The sequence below is a fragment of the Spermophilus citellus genome (assembly GCF_964194105.1).
Source record: "Spermophilus citellus genome assembly, chromosome: 5".
Classification (NCBI taxonomy): Eukaryota; Metazoa; Chordata; class Mammalia; order Rodentia; family Sciuridae; genus Spermophilus; species Spermophilus citellus.
Genome location: NC_138186.1, coordinates 147,831,266 through 147,844,693, shown reverse-complemented (window position 1 = coordinate 147,844,693; position 13,428 = coordinate 147,831,266). Strand labels below are relative to the sequence as shown.

At 38.8% G+C, this 13,428-nt stretch overlaps 1 protein-coding gene across 1 annotated transcript in view; it reads right to left on the bottom strand.

Moving 5' to 3' along the window:
- ECT2L (epithelial cell transforming 2 like) overlaps window positions 1-5,790 on the bottom strand; it is a 78,332-nt gene extending 72,542 nt beyond the window's left edge. Inside the window, exons 1-3 of the mRNA XM_081295061.1 lie at window positions 5,743-5,790; window positions 4,118-4,235; window positions 2,053-2,165 (exon numbers count right to left, since the gene is read on the bottom strand). Coding sequence (XP_081151187.1) covers window positions 2,053-2,165; window positions 4,118-4,219 — 215 coding nt within the window. The 5' untranslated portion in view covers window positions 4,220-4,235; window positions 5,743-5,790. The remainder of the gene's footprint in view (window positions 1-2,052; window positions 2,166-4,117; window positions 4,236-5,742) is intronic.
- Between the last annotated feature and the right edge of the window lie 7,638 nt (window positions 5,791-13,428).

The following is a 13,428-nucleotide window of genomic DNA, read 5'->3' as shown; positions in this document are numbered from 1 at the left end:
CAAATTAAAGGTGGGTTCTGAATGCCAAATCTAGACACCAGACACATATGAATAAGTTTCCCTGAAATCAGCTGCATAGAGCTATTTAGCACATACTGCTTTCTGTGGAAACACAGCTGCCACCAGACAAAGAAAAGTAATTTCACTGAACAGGTTAGTTCCACATTCTTTTCCCTTGAAAGTTAAGAATTGGGGTACTAGAAAAAAGATGCAATTTCCAGAGACAAAATGTCAAGCCTGAAGTTCAGCAGTCTCAAAATATACCACAAGAGCTCTAATGACCCCCAGTGGTTACAACTGAGATTGCTTGGTTTATGATGCGTGAGACAAGAACGTAAGACACGCAGCAATTACCAATATGGGGTTCCACCTATTATTTTCTTATCTTGAAAGCAGTAAAGTTGGAGTAAAAGTAAACATAGCAAATGACTGTCATAAATGTCCCTTCCCCTGATTTCTATGCATGAACTAAAGAGCCCATTTCGCTGTAGCCTGTCCATAGCCTGGTTCAGCAGAGCAAGGAAGGTGTTTGTCTCCTTCCAGTGACTGGTCAGGGTGAGTCAATTCACAACCTGTTTTGCACCTGCAGATGCAGGAGAAGCTGACAAAGGAGAAGAGAAGAGAAATGGCTGATCAAGTGAGATAGGCAGGGAAAGTGGAAAAAACAGGGGGAGGCAGGTTGCAAACTGCAACAAGCCAGTTTGGTCATGAACAACTCTCAGATGCTTTTTGGTAGCTGCCTAAGAATCAGAAGGTTAGCCTCACCACTAGGTTATGTGGAAAGCAACTAACACCAAATGATGCCATTCCTAGGGTTTCACTAAACAGACCTTAGTAAATAAATATAAACCACTTGTAGAATCCCCTGTGCAGGCTTGATGAAGCTTCTATCTGCTGGGTGAGAGTTTCATCCAATTGAGAAAGAACAATGTTCTACCAACAGCATCCTATTGTTACTCTAGTAACCCGAGACTGACCCAAGGTCATTTATTTGGGGATGAAGCCTGGGAAACCACACACACGACTTTCCACTGGCCCAGCTGTAGTCTTCGCCCAGGTCCAGGTGCACTGAAGTATATAAATAGCCTCCTCTCTCCTGTATTTCAGTCAGTCCACACCCCTTGAATATCCCCAATTTCACGAGAGTCTATGTCTAACACAGTTAACAAGGCACTGGTTGCTCATACAACAGAGGTTTGATATTTGCACTAATAATAACTAAAGCACTGGGACCCTTCCAACCTAGAAAGAACTAATGACCCCTAGAGTATTAATTCCCAATCAGAACACTAGCTGCCCCTGGGTATCATTTCAACTAACAAATGTAATGCTGTCTGTGCTGCGGTATTTGAAAGTAAACTACAGGGCTGGGGATGTGGCTCAAGTGGTAGCGCGCTCGCCTGGCATGCATGCGGCCCGGGTTCGATTCTCAGCACCACATACAAACAAAGATGTGCCCACCGAAAACTAAAAAAATAAAGATTAAAAAATTCTCTCTCTCTCTCTGTCTCTCACTCTCTCTTAAAAAAAAAAAAAGTTAAAAAAAAAGAAAGTAAACTACAGATAGAACACCAGGGAAGGGGAAGAGTAGGGGCAGGACCCATTGGCCACCACTGTCCATTGCTGTCTACCTCGGCCATATCCCTTTACATCACTGCCATTGTCTGTGCTTATGTATTTTTCAGATCCATCATTTGATAATCATTTACAAAGGGTCTAGCTGTGTACCAGCTATCCTGCCTGTATGACACCTCCAAGGAAAATTTAATAATCCAAGAGCATATTAAAAATTCACGGGCTGAAGCCACTAACAAATTTTGCAAAAACAAAACAGCTTCATAACGGTGTGATGGTGTTCATACCCCTCCATGGCTTCATTGCAGCCTCAAGGAGGAAACAAGCATTTGAAGAGTCTGTAGATAAACCTTCAAGTATTAATTGTGTGATTTTTTAATAGGGAAAAAAAGACTCGTAAAGGTTATATACACATTTTACAATGTTTTGTTTTCTTTAAGGACCAATGATAATTACATCATTAAGCAACCAATTTACCTTAATTGTGATTTAGTGCATCGTAAAAGAATTGTGAATAAGAATTCTTGACGTTGTTTGTGGGTCCAGAGGTCAAACCAATGACTTATCAAAGCAACTCTTTCCTGAAAGAGCTGTAAGGGGGGAAAATGATATTTTACTGTACCTTTATATACCACTTAGTTGCTAAGCAATCTTCAGATGATCTACTAACAACCTCCCAGCTAATATTTGCATAGCACTTTACAATTCACAGGGTGCTTTCATGAATGTGTAGGGGTCTCTCCTTTCAGCTTAAACTGTTTTTATCCAGGGATAAGAGGAGCCTGGGCTTGTTGGGTAGGCTGCTGGGGATGTAATTACAGAGAAGGAGGGAAAACAAAGAGGTAGTGTGAACTGGCTCTTGTTTTTACCTAGACTACCATGACCCAGGGAAACAGATTCCACACGTTTTTGTCTTAAAAACACACATATGAAAAAAAAATGTGCAGTATCTCTAGCAATTAGAGAAATGCAAATCAAAACTACACTGAGATTTCATCTCACTCCAATCAGAATGGCAACTATCAAAAAATATAAGTAACAATAAATGTTGGCGAGGATATGGAAAAAAAGGGTACACTCATACATTGTTGGTAGGACAGCAAATTGGTGCAACTACTCTGGAAAGCAGTTTAAAAATTCCTTTAAAATTAGGAATTAAACCATCATTTGACCCATTTATCCCACTCCTCAGCATATATCCAAAGGATTTAAAATCAGCATTCCACAATAACACAGCCACATCAATGTTTATAGCATCACAATTCATAATAACTAAGCTATGGAGCCAAACTTGGTACCCTTCAACAGATGAATGGATAAAGAAAATGTGGTACATAAGCACAATGAAGTATTACTCAGCCATAAAGGATAACTTTATGACATTTATTAGTAAATGGATGAATCTGGAGGCTATGATGCTAACTGAAATAAGCCAATCCCCCAAAATCAAAGGTTGAATATTTTTGTTGATATGTAGAAGCCAAATCACATAAAAAAGGGAGCAGGAGAAGAAGAGAAGTTCAGTACATTAGACAAAGAGGAATGCAGGGAAGGGAGGGGGATAGGAATAGGAGACAGTGAAATGAATCTGACATTATTTTCATATATACACACACACACACACACACACACACACACACATATAAATGAAAAAAACTAAGCAAATTCATCATTGTGTATATCCAGAAGAATGGGGTCCTAATTAGAATAAGATATAAATATGCATGTGTAATTTTATCAAAACAATTCTACTGTCATGTATAACTAAAAAGAATCAATAAAAAATAACTTTCTAATTATTAAAAAAAAAAAAGAAAACACATATAGGTCTCACTCATTCCATTGCTAAAATAGATTCATTTAAGTAGATATGACTTTATTGATCCACAGCCATGGATCTTCATAACACTCATGAAACTGATCGTGAATAATTATTGTAAAATGCTATTGTTAGTTGTGTCTCTAAGACAGTGTTCCCAAAGACCAGTGTCCCCAAAACTGGGTTCCAGGCCAGCTTTGCTAGATAGGCATGTACAAACTCACTGTCTTTATTACAGGTCAGGCTTTAACCCCAGCCAGTCTATTCTTCTTCCCTTGTAAAAGAGGTTGAGCCCACGTGAGCTCTGAGGACCCCTATGCTAGCTCCATTAATGCCTTGCAGACTGCCCTCCACCATTCGATGACTTCTTCCTGAATTACTGTTCAAGGGACGGGCATCGCCAGGCCACATAGAACCATATGGTGGGCACCAGAGAGAAGGAGTATTAAGGACACAGTGAAACATACACGCACACACCCTCACCACCACCACCCAGAGCATCTTCTTTCCTTCTCCTTCCCCATCACTGCAAACCACAGGTGTCCTGGGGGTCTCTATTTTGTCTCTGGAAGCACAGAATAAGATGGGAGGCAGATGGGAGACTTGCAACAAAGCTAGAATTGTTTTCGTTTAAACTGACTCAAAAACTAAATTCTTTAGAGGATTTTCTTTAAAAGTATGACAACGTAAGACTCACTATTTGTAACTCACCATGTAACTCACCTGTCTATTTAGCGACTTGTTGCTAAAAGGTGTCCAGGCGCTGAACCTCGTGTTCAAGCTCTCCATTTCCAGGATTTTCCAGGAAGAATCCCCAACTGACATCACAGCAAACTAGGAACTACAGGTACATTTCAATAAATGTATAATTTAAGCCGACTTATAAAAATCCAATACAGCAGGCACAGTGGTACACCCCTGTAATCTCAACTACACAGGAGGCTGAGGAAGGAGAATTGCAAGTCCGAGACCAGCCTGGGCAATTTAGCCAGACCCTGTCTTGAAATAAAAAATAAAATGGGCCAAAGATATATCTCAATGTCAAAGTGCCCCTGGATTCAATCCTAATACTGGAAAACAAAATAGAAAAGAAAGAAAGAAAAATTATAATGTATAATTGTACTGTACACACTTAATACATTAATGCTGTCCCAGTAGGAGTTTTAGAATTAGAACATATATTTTAGAATTAGAATAATCCCTTTGTATGTATAAACTGTTTATAAAATTATAGTTCATGGAAGCATATGTATATGTATACACACACAGAGGATGAACCACATAAATATACACTGAGTCCATGGATTCTTTTTTTTTTTTTTTTTTTTTTAAATTTGAGCCTCAGCAACTTAGGAAGACCCTTTTTATTTATTTATTTTGAGAGGGGAGAGAGAGAGAGAAAGAGAGAGAGAGAGAGAGAGAGAGTGTTTTTTTAATATTTATTTTTCAGTTCTCGGCGGACACTTCTTTGTTTGTATGTGGTGCTGAGGATCGAACCCGGGCCGCACGCATGCCAGGCGAGCGCGCTACCGCTTGAGCCACATCCCCAGCCCAGTCCATGGATTCTTAATCACTGCAATTATTCTGGCCTTACCTACTTGCAAACAAATCTGAACCTAAACAAAAGTTCTTTTTTACTTTGCTGGGAAAATGAAAGAGTAGTGAATATGTTTCAGAAAATGCTATTAATAACTCAGACATTGGTATAATTTTGTTTTTGAGGGGCTGGGCATAGAACCTGAGGCCTAATGCTAAGCAAGTACTCTGACACTAAGCTATATCCTCAACCCATAGCATGGTTTGTTATCTGCTAGGAAGACTGACTTTTTCTTTCCTTGGAAAGTATAAATTTGAAGTATTCAAACAGGACACCCTACCTACCCATCTTTTAGGGACATAAGTCAGAGAGGATATAAAGGGGGAAATTAGGTTCATGTATTAGTCATCTATTGCTGCATAACAAATTACTCCAAAGTTTAACAGCTCAAAATGACAAGCATTTATAACCTCAAAGTCCTGAGGGTCAAGAATCTAGGTGCAGCTTAATGAGTACTATATTAGTTTGCTGGGTCTGCCCCCCCAAAAGAAAAAAGAAAAAAAGAAAAAAAAATTCCACAGACCAAGTGGTTTAAAAAACAGAAATTTATTTTCTCCCAGTTCGGGAGGCTAGATGTCCAAAAAACAAAGTGCCATCAATGTTGGCTTCTTAGCTTGTGGATAGCCACTTTATCACTATGTCCCCACACAACCTTTCTTCTGTGTGTACACAAAGGGAAAGGGGTAACTCTGTAAACTGGGCCCACTGTACTGACCAACCCCCACATGTTTTCTTTTGAAAAACAATTTACCTGCAGCCCTTCCTGACTTCAGCCAATAGGACAGGCTACATTCCGCAGGAGAAATGCGGGACCCCAAGGCTCCTTCCTGCTGATAAGAACACAAGTTATCCTGAAGTGGGAGACTTTCTTTATACAGACCAGATTCCAGGACTGAAGGAGACAAGATAATTAAAAGTAAAACCCCCTAACCATTAAACCTGTAAAAAAAAAAATCCAGTTGGAACTAGTCATCAAGGTGACCCAGAGTTGCCTTGGATCTTGAGATTTTATAGTAAAATCTCCCCTTCATGAGGTAAGACCATATGCACTGGGGACTTGAAAGTCTGATGCAATCTGATGCAATCACTATCAGTCAAAAGTCAAGAGGAGGACCTGGGCAGACTCTTTGGAACCCCCAAAAAATAGGAGGGTAGGAAAGGTGAGCCATCACTCTCCTCTCTGATAGGACCTACTCTCTCCTTTGAGAGCTTCCCCCTTTCCCTTTTCCTGTCCCTTCTAATAAACTCATGCCTGCCATTATGTGCATCTTGCCCAAATTCCTTCTAACATGGTCTCAAGAACCAGTGACAGAGAACATCCATGGTTGCTTCAGCTCCACAGAGGTTCTCGTTCTGCAAAAGTATCAGGACCTATTTATTATAAAGCTAGTGTAAACTGGGTGCAGTGGCAGGAGGAGCACAGGTTCAAGGTCAGTCTCAGCAACTCAGTGAGGCCCTGACAATTTAGCAAGATCCTGTCTCAAAAAATAAATAAATAAATACAATAAAAATAAAAGGACAGGGGATGCATCCAAGTTTGGACAGGGGTGTCCAAGCACCCGTGAGTTCAATCTCCCAACCCTTGCAAATGAAGCAAAAATAAATAAACAAATAAAGCTAGTGTAACTAAAAACATGAAATACTGGCACAAGAATAGACAAGTAAACCAATGGAAGAGATAATTGCGTCCAGAAACAGACCATATATGTATGGACACTTGATTTATGACCAAGGTGGCACTCAGAGTAGTGGAAAAGATGAGTCAGTGAAACATGGAGTAGAGCAACTACCCAGAGCAGCCCTGCTGGCCTCAGAATCATCAGAAATGATCACTAATACTTTACAATACTACATTTTGGGATACTTTATTAATCAGAAACAACAACAACAACAAATTAGGGGTAAATCATTACCATAATTGAAACACATGGCACTGCCATTGGAACTCAAAGGGTGGTGAGGAGACTGCTTAGTGGAGTTGAGGGGAGCAGTCAAATTGCTAGGAAAGGATAAGCCGCAAGAAGTCTTGCATTTTGTAGCAGTTTAATAACACAATTGCCTGCGTTATTGTGGATGATAGAAAGGGTACCAATGAATATGTAGGGCTGATTAGAGAGATTCCAAGCTGATTAAACAAAGTGCTGATGGAATTATTGAGCTCCATATGGTAAAGTCCAGTAGGAGAGAGATGAACCAACCTGAAAGATCTGTTTAGTGTGGGGCAAATGTTAGTGGAAATAGACTATCTAGCACAGTCTCCATTAGACAAAAGTATCTCAGAGTAATAAATGGCCTTATGCGGGGAGCCATTTGTGAAAAACACATGAGGATCTTCTCTTGGCTTGAAGCCAAGAAGACTTTAGGTTTAACCTTGGGAACTATGGTGGCTCTCATATGCAATAGATTGCCCAAGGCATATGACCTTTATCTTTGCTCTGCTAGGAAGATCTCTGTGATGGTGGCTCCAGAGATGGACAAAACCGGTTGGGAACTGGACAGCCCACCTTTAACATTTTTTGGAAAAGAACATTCTATGAAAGGCCTCCAATGTCCCCCGATATATATAAATCAGGCGCAGGCTCCATTTTGCCATAGAATAAAACCTCGATCCGTGTATCAGCTTGTCTGTCCCACCCCTGCTTTTGAAAATATTTTCTGTGTCCTGTGGTTCTTTCCCATTCTATTTTTCCTAGCTTGTATTTCTCAGTCAGCCCATTCCACCAAGGGGAACCCCAGCCCCTTGGGGCAAAGATCAAATGAAGGATGTGGCTGTAAGACTCCTTATTAAAAAAATTTCAGCTGATTCCTCATAAACTCTCATTTAGGGGGGAAAAACATTTCCTAAGAATCTTAGCATTTTTGTTCCACATACCCTGTTTCACAGCCCAAGTCAGAGAAGAACCTATCTCATAAGGAGTTTTGGATTTAGCTTGTGTTGAAGGAAAATAATTACAATTAGACACATACAAAACCCATAAAATTGTCAAGAGGATAGTTCTGCTGAAAGTATGATCAGCTTATAATAAAGCTACAGACATTGTTTGAAATAAAAATCTCCAAGCCACCATAGTAATCTGCGTGTCTCTGGAGAGAGATAACTTGTTTTTTTTAAGTTCACAGGTCTCCAGATCAGGAGGAATTGTGGACAAGGAGAGTTATTTACAGTTGGATCTGATGCAGATCACCAGAGACTGGACCTTCAAGCCTAATTCTATAATTGGATGAGACTTTGAATGTCTCAGGGTGGAGTAAATGTATTCCATACACTAAAGGCATGTGAAGGCAAAAGGTAATCTGTTTCCTTATGTAGGGCCAGGAAAAACTGCACCCATTCCCATACTTCCATATCAGTTATCCCATCAGGAGGTGGAGTCTGTTCCTCTCCCTCCCCTTAAATCAGCCCAAGTAATGATTTATTGTAACCAATAACATGTCATGAAAGCGATCATGTATAACTTCCAGGTACAGCCTTAAGAAGACTTGCAGCTTCTATTTTTGTACAGTTGCAAGGTGAATAAATCCTGGCTTGGATTCTGAATGATGAGAGATCACACTGGGAGAGAGAGGCTAAACTAACCCCCAGCTGTTTCAGCTATCCCCAAGTGCTAGATGCATGAGTGCAGTCATCTTGGATATTTCAGTTCCAACCAAGCTCCTAAGTGAATGCACCACATGAATCACCCCAGCCTACAACACAGGAAGTGAAAGAACTGCTCAGCTGAGGACAGCCAACCCATAGAATTGTGGGAAATAAATGATTTCTGTTTCATGCTGCTAAAATTTGGAATGATTGTTTTCAAGTATAGGCTGATCAAACCATGTTTTGGTGAACATGCAGAGCTTTCAGCTGGTAAAAATGAAAATTTATATTAAGTACTTATCGCTTCTCGGCCTTTTGGCTAAGTTCAAGTGTATATTAAGTACTTTGGAAAATTGTTTGGTATTATTTCATAAAGTTGAACATATGAATTTACTTACTCCAACAGAAAAAGGTACACATTTGGATTAAAATATATCAACAAGAATATTTATAGCTAAACTGGATAGCTCCAAAATAGAAACAATCCAAGCATCTGTCAACGGTTGAATGGATAAATATATTGTAATTAAATCATGTAACAGAACTCTGTTCATCAAAAAAAAAAAAATGAAGGACCTGGATAAATCATGCACATATCACATTAAACAAAAGAAGCTAGGAGCAAAATAATACATTTTATATGGATCCATCCATACAAACTTCTAGCATTACAATGTTAAAAGTTAAGATAGAGATTAGCTTTGGGTGGAAAGAGGGCAATGTTTAGGAGAAGGCATAAGAGGTGACTCTGGGTGCTGCTACTGATCTACAGATGGGAACCCAGGTCCACTCACTTTATAATTCATTGAGCTCTACACTCATGATTGGCATATATTTCTAAATCCTCTATTTTGATCAATAAGTGTATAAAATGATTCAGTTTATAACTTCAAGAAATATAAATTTTATAAAGAAAATTGTTAAACTTTATTTAAAATCTTTTTTTTTCCTTTTGATACTGGGGATTGAACTTAAGTGTGCTCTACCCATGAGCTACATCCCCAACACTTTTTTGGTGGGGAGGGGACTAGGCATTGAATTCAAGGACACTTTACCACTGAGCTACAACCTCATTCTTTTATATTTTTATTTTGAGATAGGTTCTTGTTAAATTGCAGAGGCTGGTTCCAACTTGCAATCCTCTTGCCTCAGCCTCCAAAGTAGCTATGATTATACATGTATGCCACTGCACCCTGTTTTGAACAACAGATTTGGAGTAAATGGAGAAATATGGCTTGTTCCTAGAGGACTCATTAGGGTGAAGAAATTAATTCTCTCAAATTGATCCACCAACTCAATGCAATCTTGGTAAAAACAAGATTACATTAGTGTAGACTGTCGTGTGGTGTGAGCGCACACACATGCACATGTGTATGCATATATGTCTTCAAAAAACTGATTCTAAAATATTTATGGAAGTTTAAGGGCCCCAAAATACACAATAGCTAAGCATGGAACCAACCCTAGGTGCCCTTCAACAAATGAATGGATAAAGAAAATGTTGCATATATACACAGTAGAATAAAAAGAATTTATAACTTTTGTTAGTGAATGGATGGATCTGGAGACTGTCATGCTAAGTGAAATAAGCCAATCCCCAACAAGCAAGGCTGAATGTTTTATGACATGTGGATGCTAACACACAATAGTATGGGGGCGGGGTAGAAATTCACTAGATTAGACAAAGGAGAATGAAGGGAAGGGAGGGGTTGGGAACAGTAAAGATAGTAGAGTGAATCAGACATAACTTTCCTATGTTCATACATAAATACATGACCAGTGAAACTCCACATCATGTACAACCACGAGAATGGGATCCTAATTAGAAAAAGTTATACTCCGTGCATGTATAATGTGTCAAAATACACTCTAGTGTCATGTATATCTAATAAAGGGCCCCAAATTGTCAAGACAATATGAAGGACAAGGGAGGGAGAAGTGTTTGCCGATATCAAAACTTACTTTGAAGTCATAGTAATAAGATGATGTGGCATTAGTTTGGGGGTGACACCTATAGCAGCGGAATAGAAGTGCCAAAACAACCTGGGTTACACTTACTCGTTGACAAATCAAGAGGCAGAGTTTTCCATTTAGGGGAAACAGATTTTCTGTCTAAAAAGGAAGAAAGAAATTTGACCCTTTCTCACACTTACACTGACAAGCATCAACTATCTAAAGGCTTTTCATATATACATAATCAATTACACATAGTTTGTAAATCGCCAAAAGACAAAATTATGAACAAAGGATGATGTCAGAGAAGATGATTTTGGCTCAGTCTAAGTGGAAGAAAAATCAGGTCAGCGGCTCTAGGAGATTATGTCCCATGCCCATTACCTGCGATGCTAAAGCTCAAGTTTGCCTACAACTTATCAGTGATATTCTAGCTAGGATTCAAGCAATTTAAATGTTTCTAGCCACCCTCTGTTACTATCAGTTCCAAGGAGAGAGAGAATGCAATGTGCCTGGCATAGCTGAAGAAATTTATTGGAGTCAGGAGAATTTCAGCATAAGACCAACATTTGCAGCACCTCCACTCAATGAGAGAGAAGCACATTTAAAAGTGAACAGAGTTCAAAGCTATGCATCATAGGGAAATGTTATTGGAAGACAGCATGATATAGTGAGTAACTGATTTGAATCCTTGATCCAACTTTTCAAAATTGAAGCTTTATAATAATTCAGTATCTGAGCCTCAATTTTCTTATGTGTGAAACAAGGTGCTGATGTATCTTAGCTAATACATTATAATAATGTATTGTTCACAACCTAGATGCCCTTCCGTAGACATATGGATAAAAAAATGTGGCATATATACACAATGGAATATTACTCAGCCATAAAAGAGAATAAAATCATGGCATTTACAGGTGAATGGATGAAGTTGGAGAAGGTAATGCTAAGTGAAGTTAGCCAATCCCCAAAAAACAAATGCCAAATGTTTTCTTTGATATAAGGAGACTGATTCATAGTGGGGTAGAGAGGGGGAACATGGGAGGAATAGATGAACTCTAGATAGGGCAGAAGGTGGGAGGGGAAGAGAGGAAGCATGGGGTTAGAAATGATGGTGAAATATGATGGTCATCATTATCCAAAGTACATGTATGAAGACACAAATTGGTGTGAATATACTTTGTATACAACCAGAAATATGAAAAATTGTGCTCTATATGTGTAATATAAATTGTAATGCATTCCACTGTCATAAAAAATCAATTTAAAAAATAATGTGTTGTTCAAATAAAAACTTCATGGTGAGGTGGGAAATTAAATATCTTCTTCTGAATCAGTATTAAATCAAAACAATTCCCAAGTTTCATAAAATACCTATTTGTTATGTGAAACTACTCCCTCCCCCACGCCCAGAGCTATCAGAAGGGATTTTTACTTAGCAAATTCTTGAAATTGTTATTATCCTCTGTGTTAAGGAGTTAGTAAGTTCCATAATGAGCTGAAACTTAGTAGAACCCTGTCTCAAAAATCAAAAATAAAAATGACTGTGGATGTTGCTCAATGGTGGAGTGGCCCTGGATTCAATCCCTAGTACCACAAACATAAATAAAATAACAATTTTGCTGACTACCTATTTCAATTCAAAGGGAAGGTGTATATTGGTAATCGCTACTAGTGGATTTTTTTTCTTATTCATTTTACATTTCTCCAAAAAGTAGTTCCATAGATATTAATAGGTGTTTCCCCAGAAAACAGAATCTGTGATTGAATATGATTGGGAAATGATTGAACAAAATTAAGCATGTTTGGAAGCGTTGACATACTGAGGTTCACAGGGAATTTACAAGAGGAGATAATGTGTAGCATTTTCCCTCTTTTATTGTTATATGGATCCCATAATAGTGTGTATTGATTATTTAATATGATTATCATAGTGTTTATCTAGTGCTGTCAAATTATCCCTCAAATCACTGGTTTAAAATAATAAACATTGATTATCTCAGAGTTCCTGTGAATCAAGAGGATAGGCACAGCTTCATGGGGCCTTCCAGCTCAGGATCTCTCATAGTCTAGGAGTCAGCAGGGGCTGTAGTTATCCCAAAGATGGCCTGGGGAAGGATTCCCTTCTAAACACATTTAAGTGGTTGTTGGCAGGATCTAGTTCTTCCCAATCTGCTGGAACAAAGGCCTCAGTTCCTTGCTGACTATTGGCCACAGCATCCTCTATTATGTTGGCATCTCCATAGCTTAGCTCACAAAAATGGCAGCTTACTTCTGTTCAAATGATCAAGCAAGAGAGCAAGAAAGGGCAGGCAAGATGGGAGCTGGAGTCTTTGGGTAATATAATTTCAGAAGTGATGCACCATCACCATCATTTGAATTAGTCAGAACAGGGGGCAGCTAACATGTTTAACAGACCATATGTCGCCTACTACCTAATTTTTAAATCAAGTATTATTGGAACACAGCCAATCCCATTTACTTATATATAGTCTATGGTTGTTTTTATACTACAACAACAGAACAGAGTAATGGGGAGAAAGACCATATGACCCACAGAGCCAAAAATTTATTTATTATCTGGAACTTTACCAAAAAAGCCAATGCTTGCATTAGAAGCAAGTCCAGAACATATTTAGGGGGAGGAAATTCACAGGGCATTAATATAAGGAAGTCTGAGGTCATTGGGAGCTATTTTAGAAGCTGCCTGCCACATAGTGTCTGCAATAGAGTAGGTGCCTCACATATTTGCTGAATGAGTAAGTGAATAAATGTTCATGGTTTGAATGGGTCTCCTTTAAAAGTCAGGTGTTGAAACTGAAGCCAGAATTAGATGGAAAGTCAGTATTGCTTTTTTGGAATTATGACCAAAAGACCTGGAAAGAACAATTTTAGAGGAGGAAC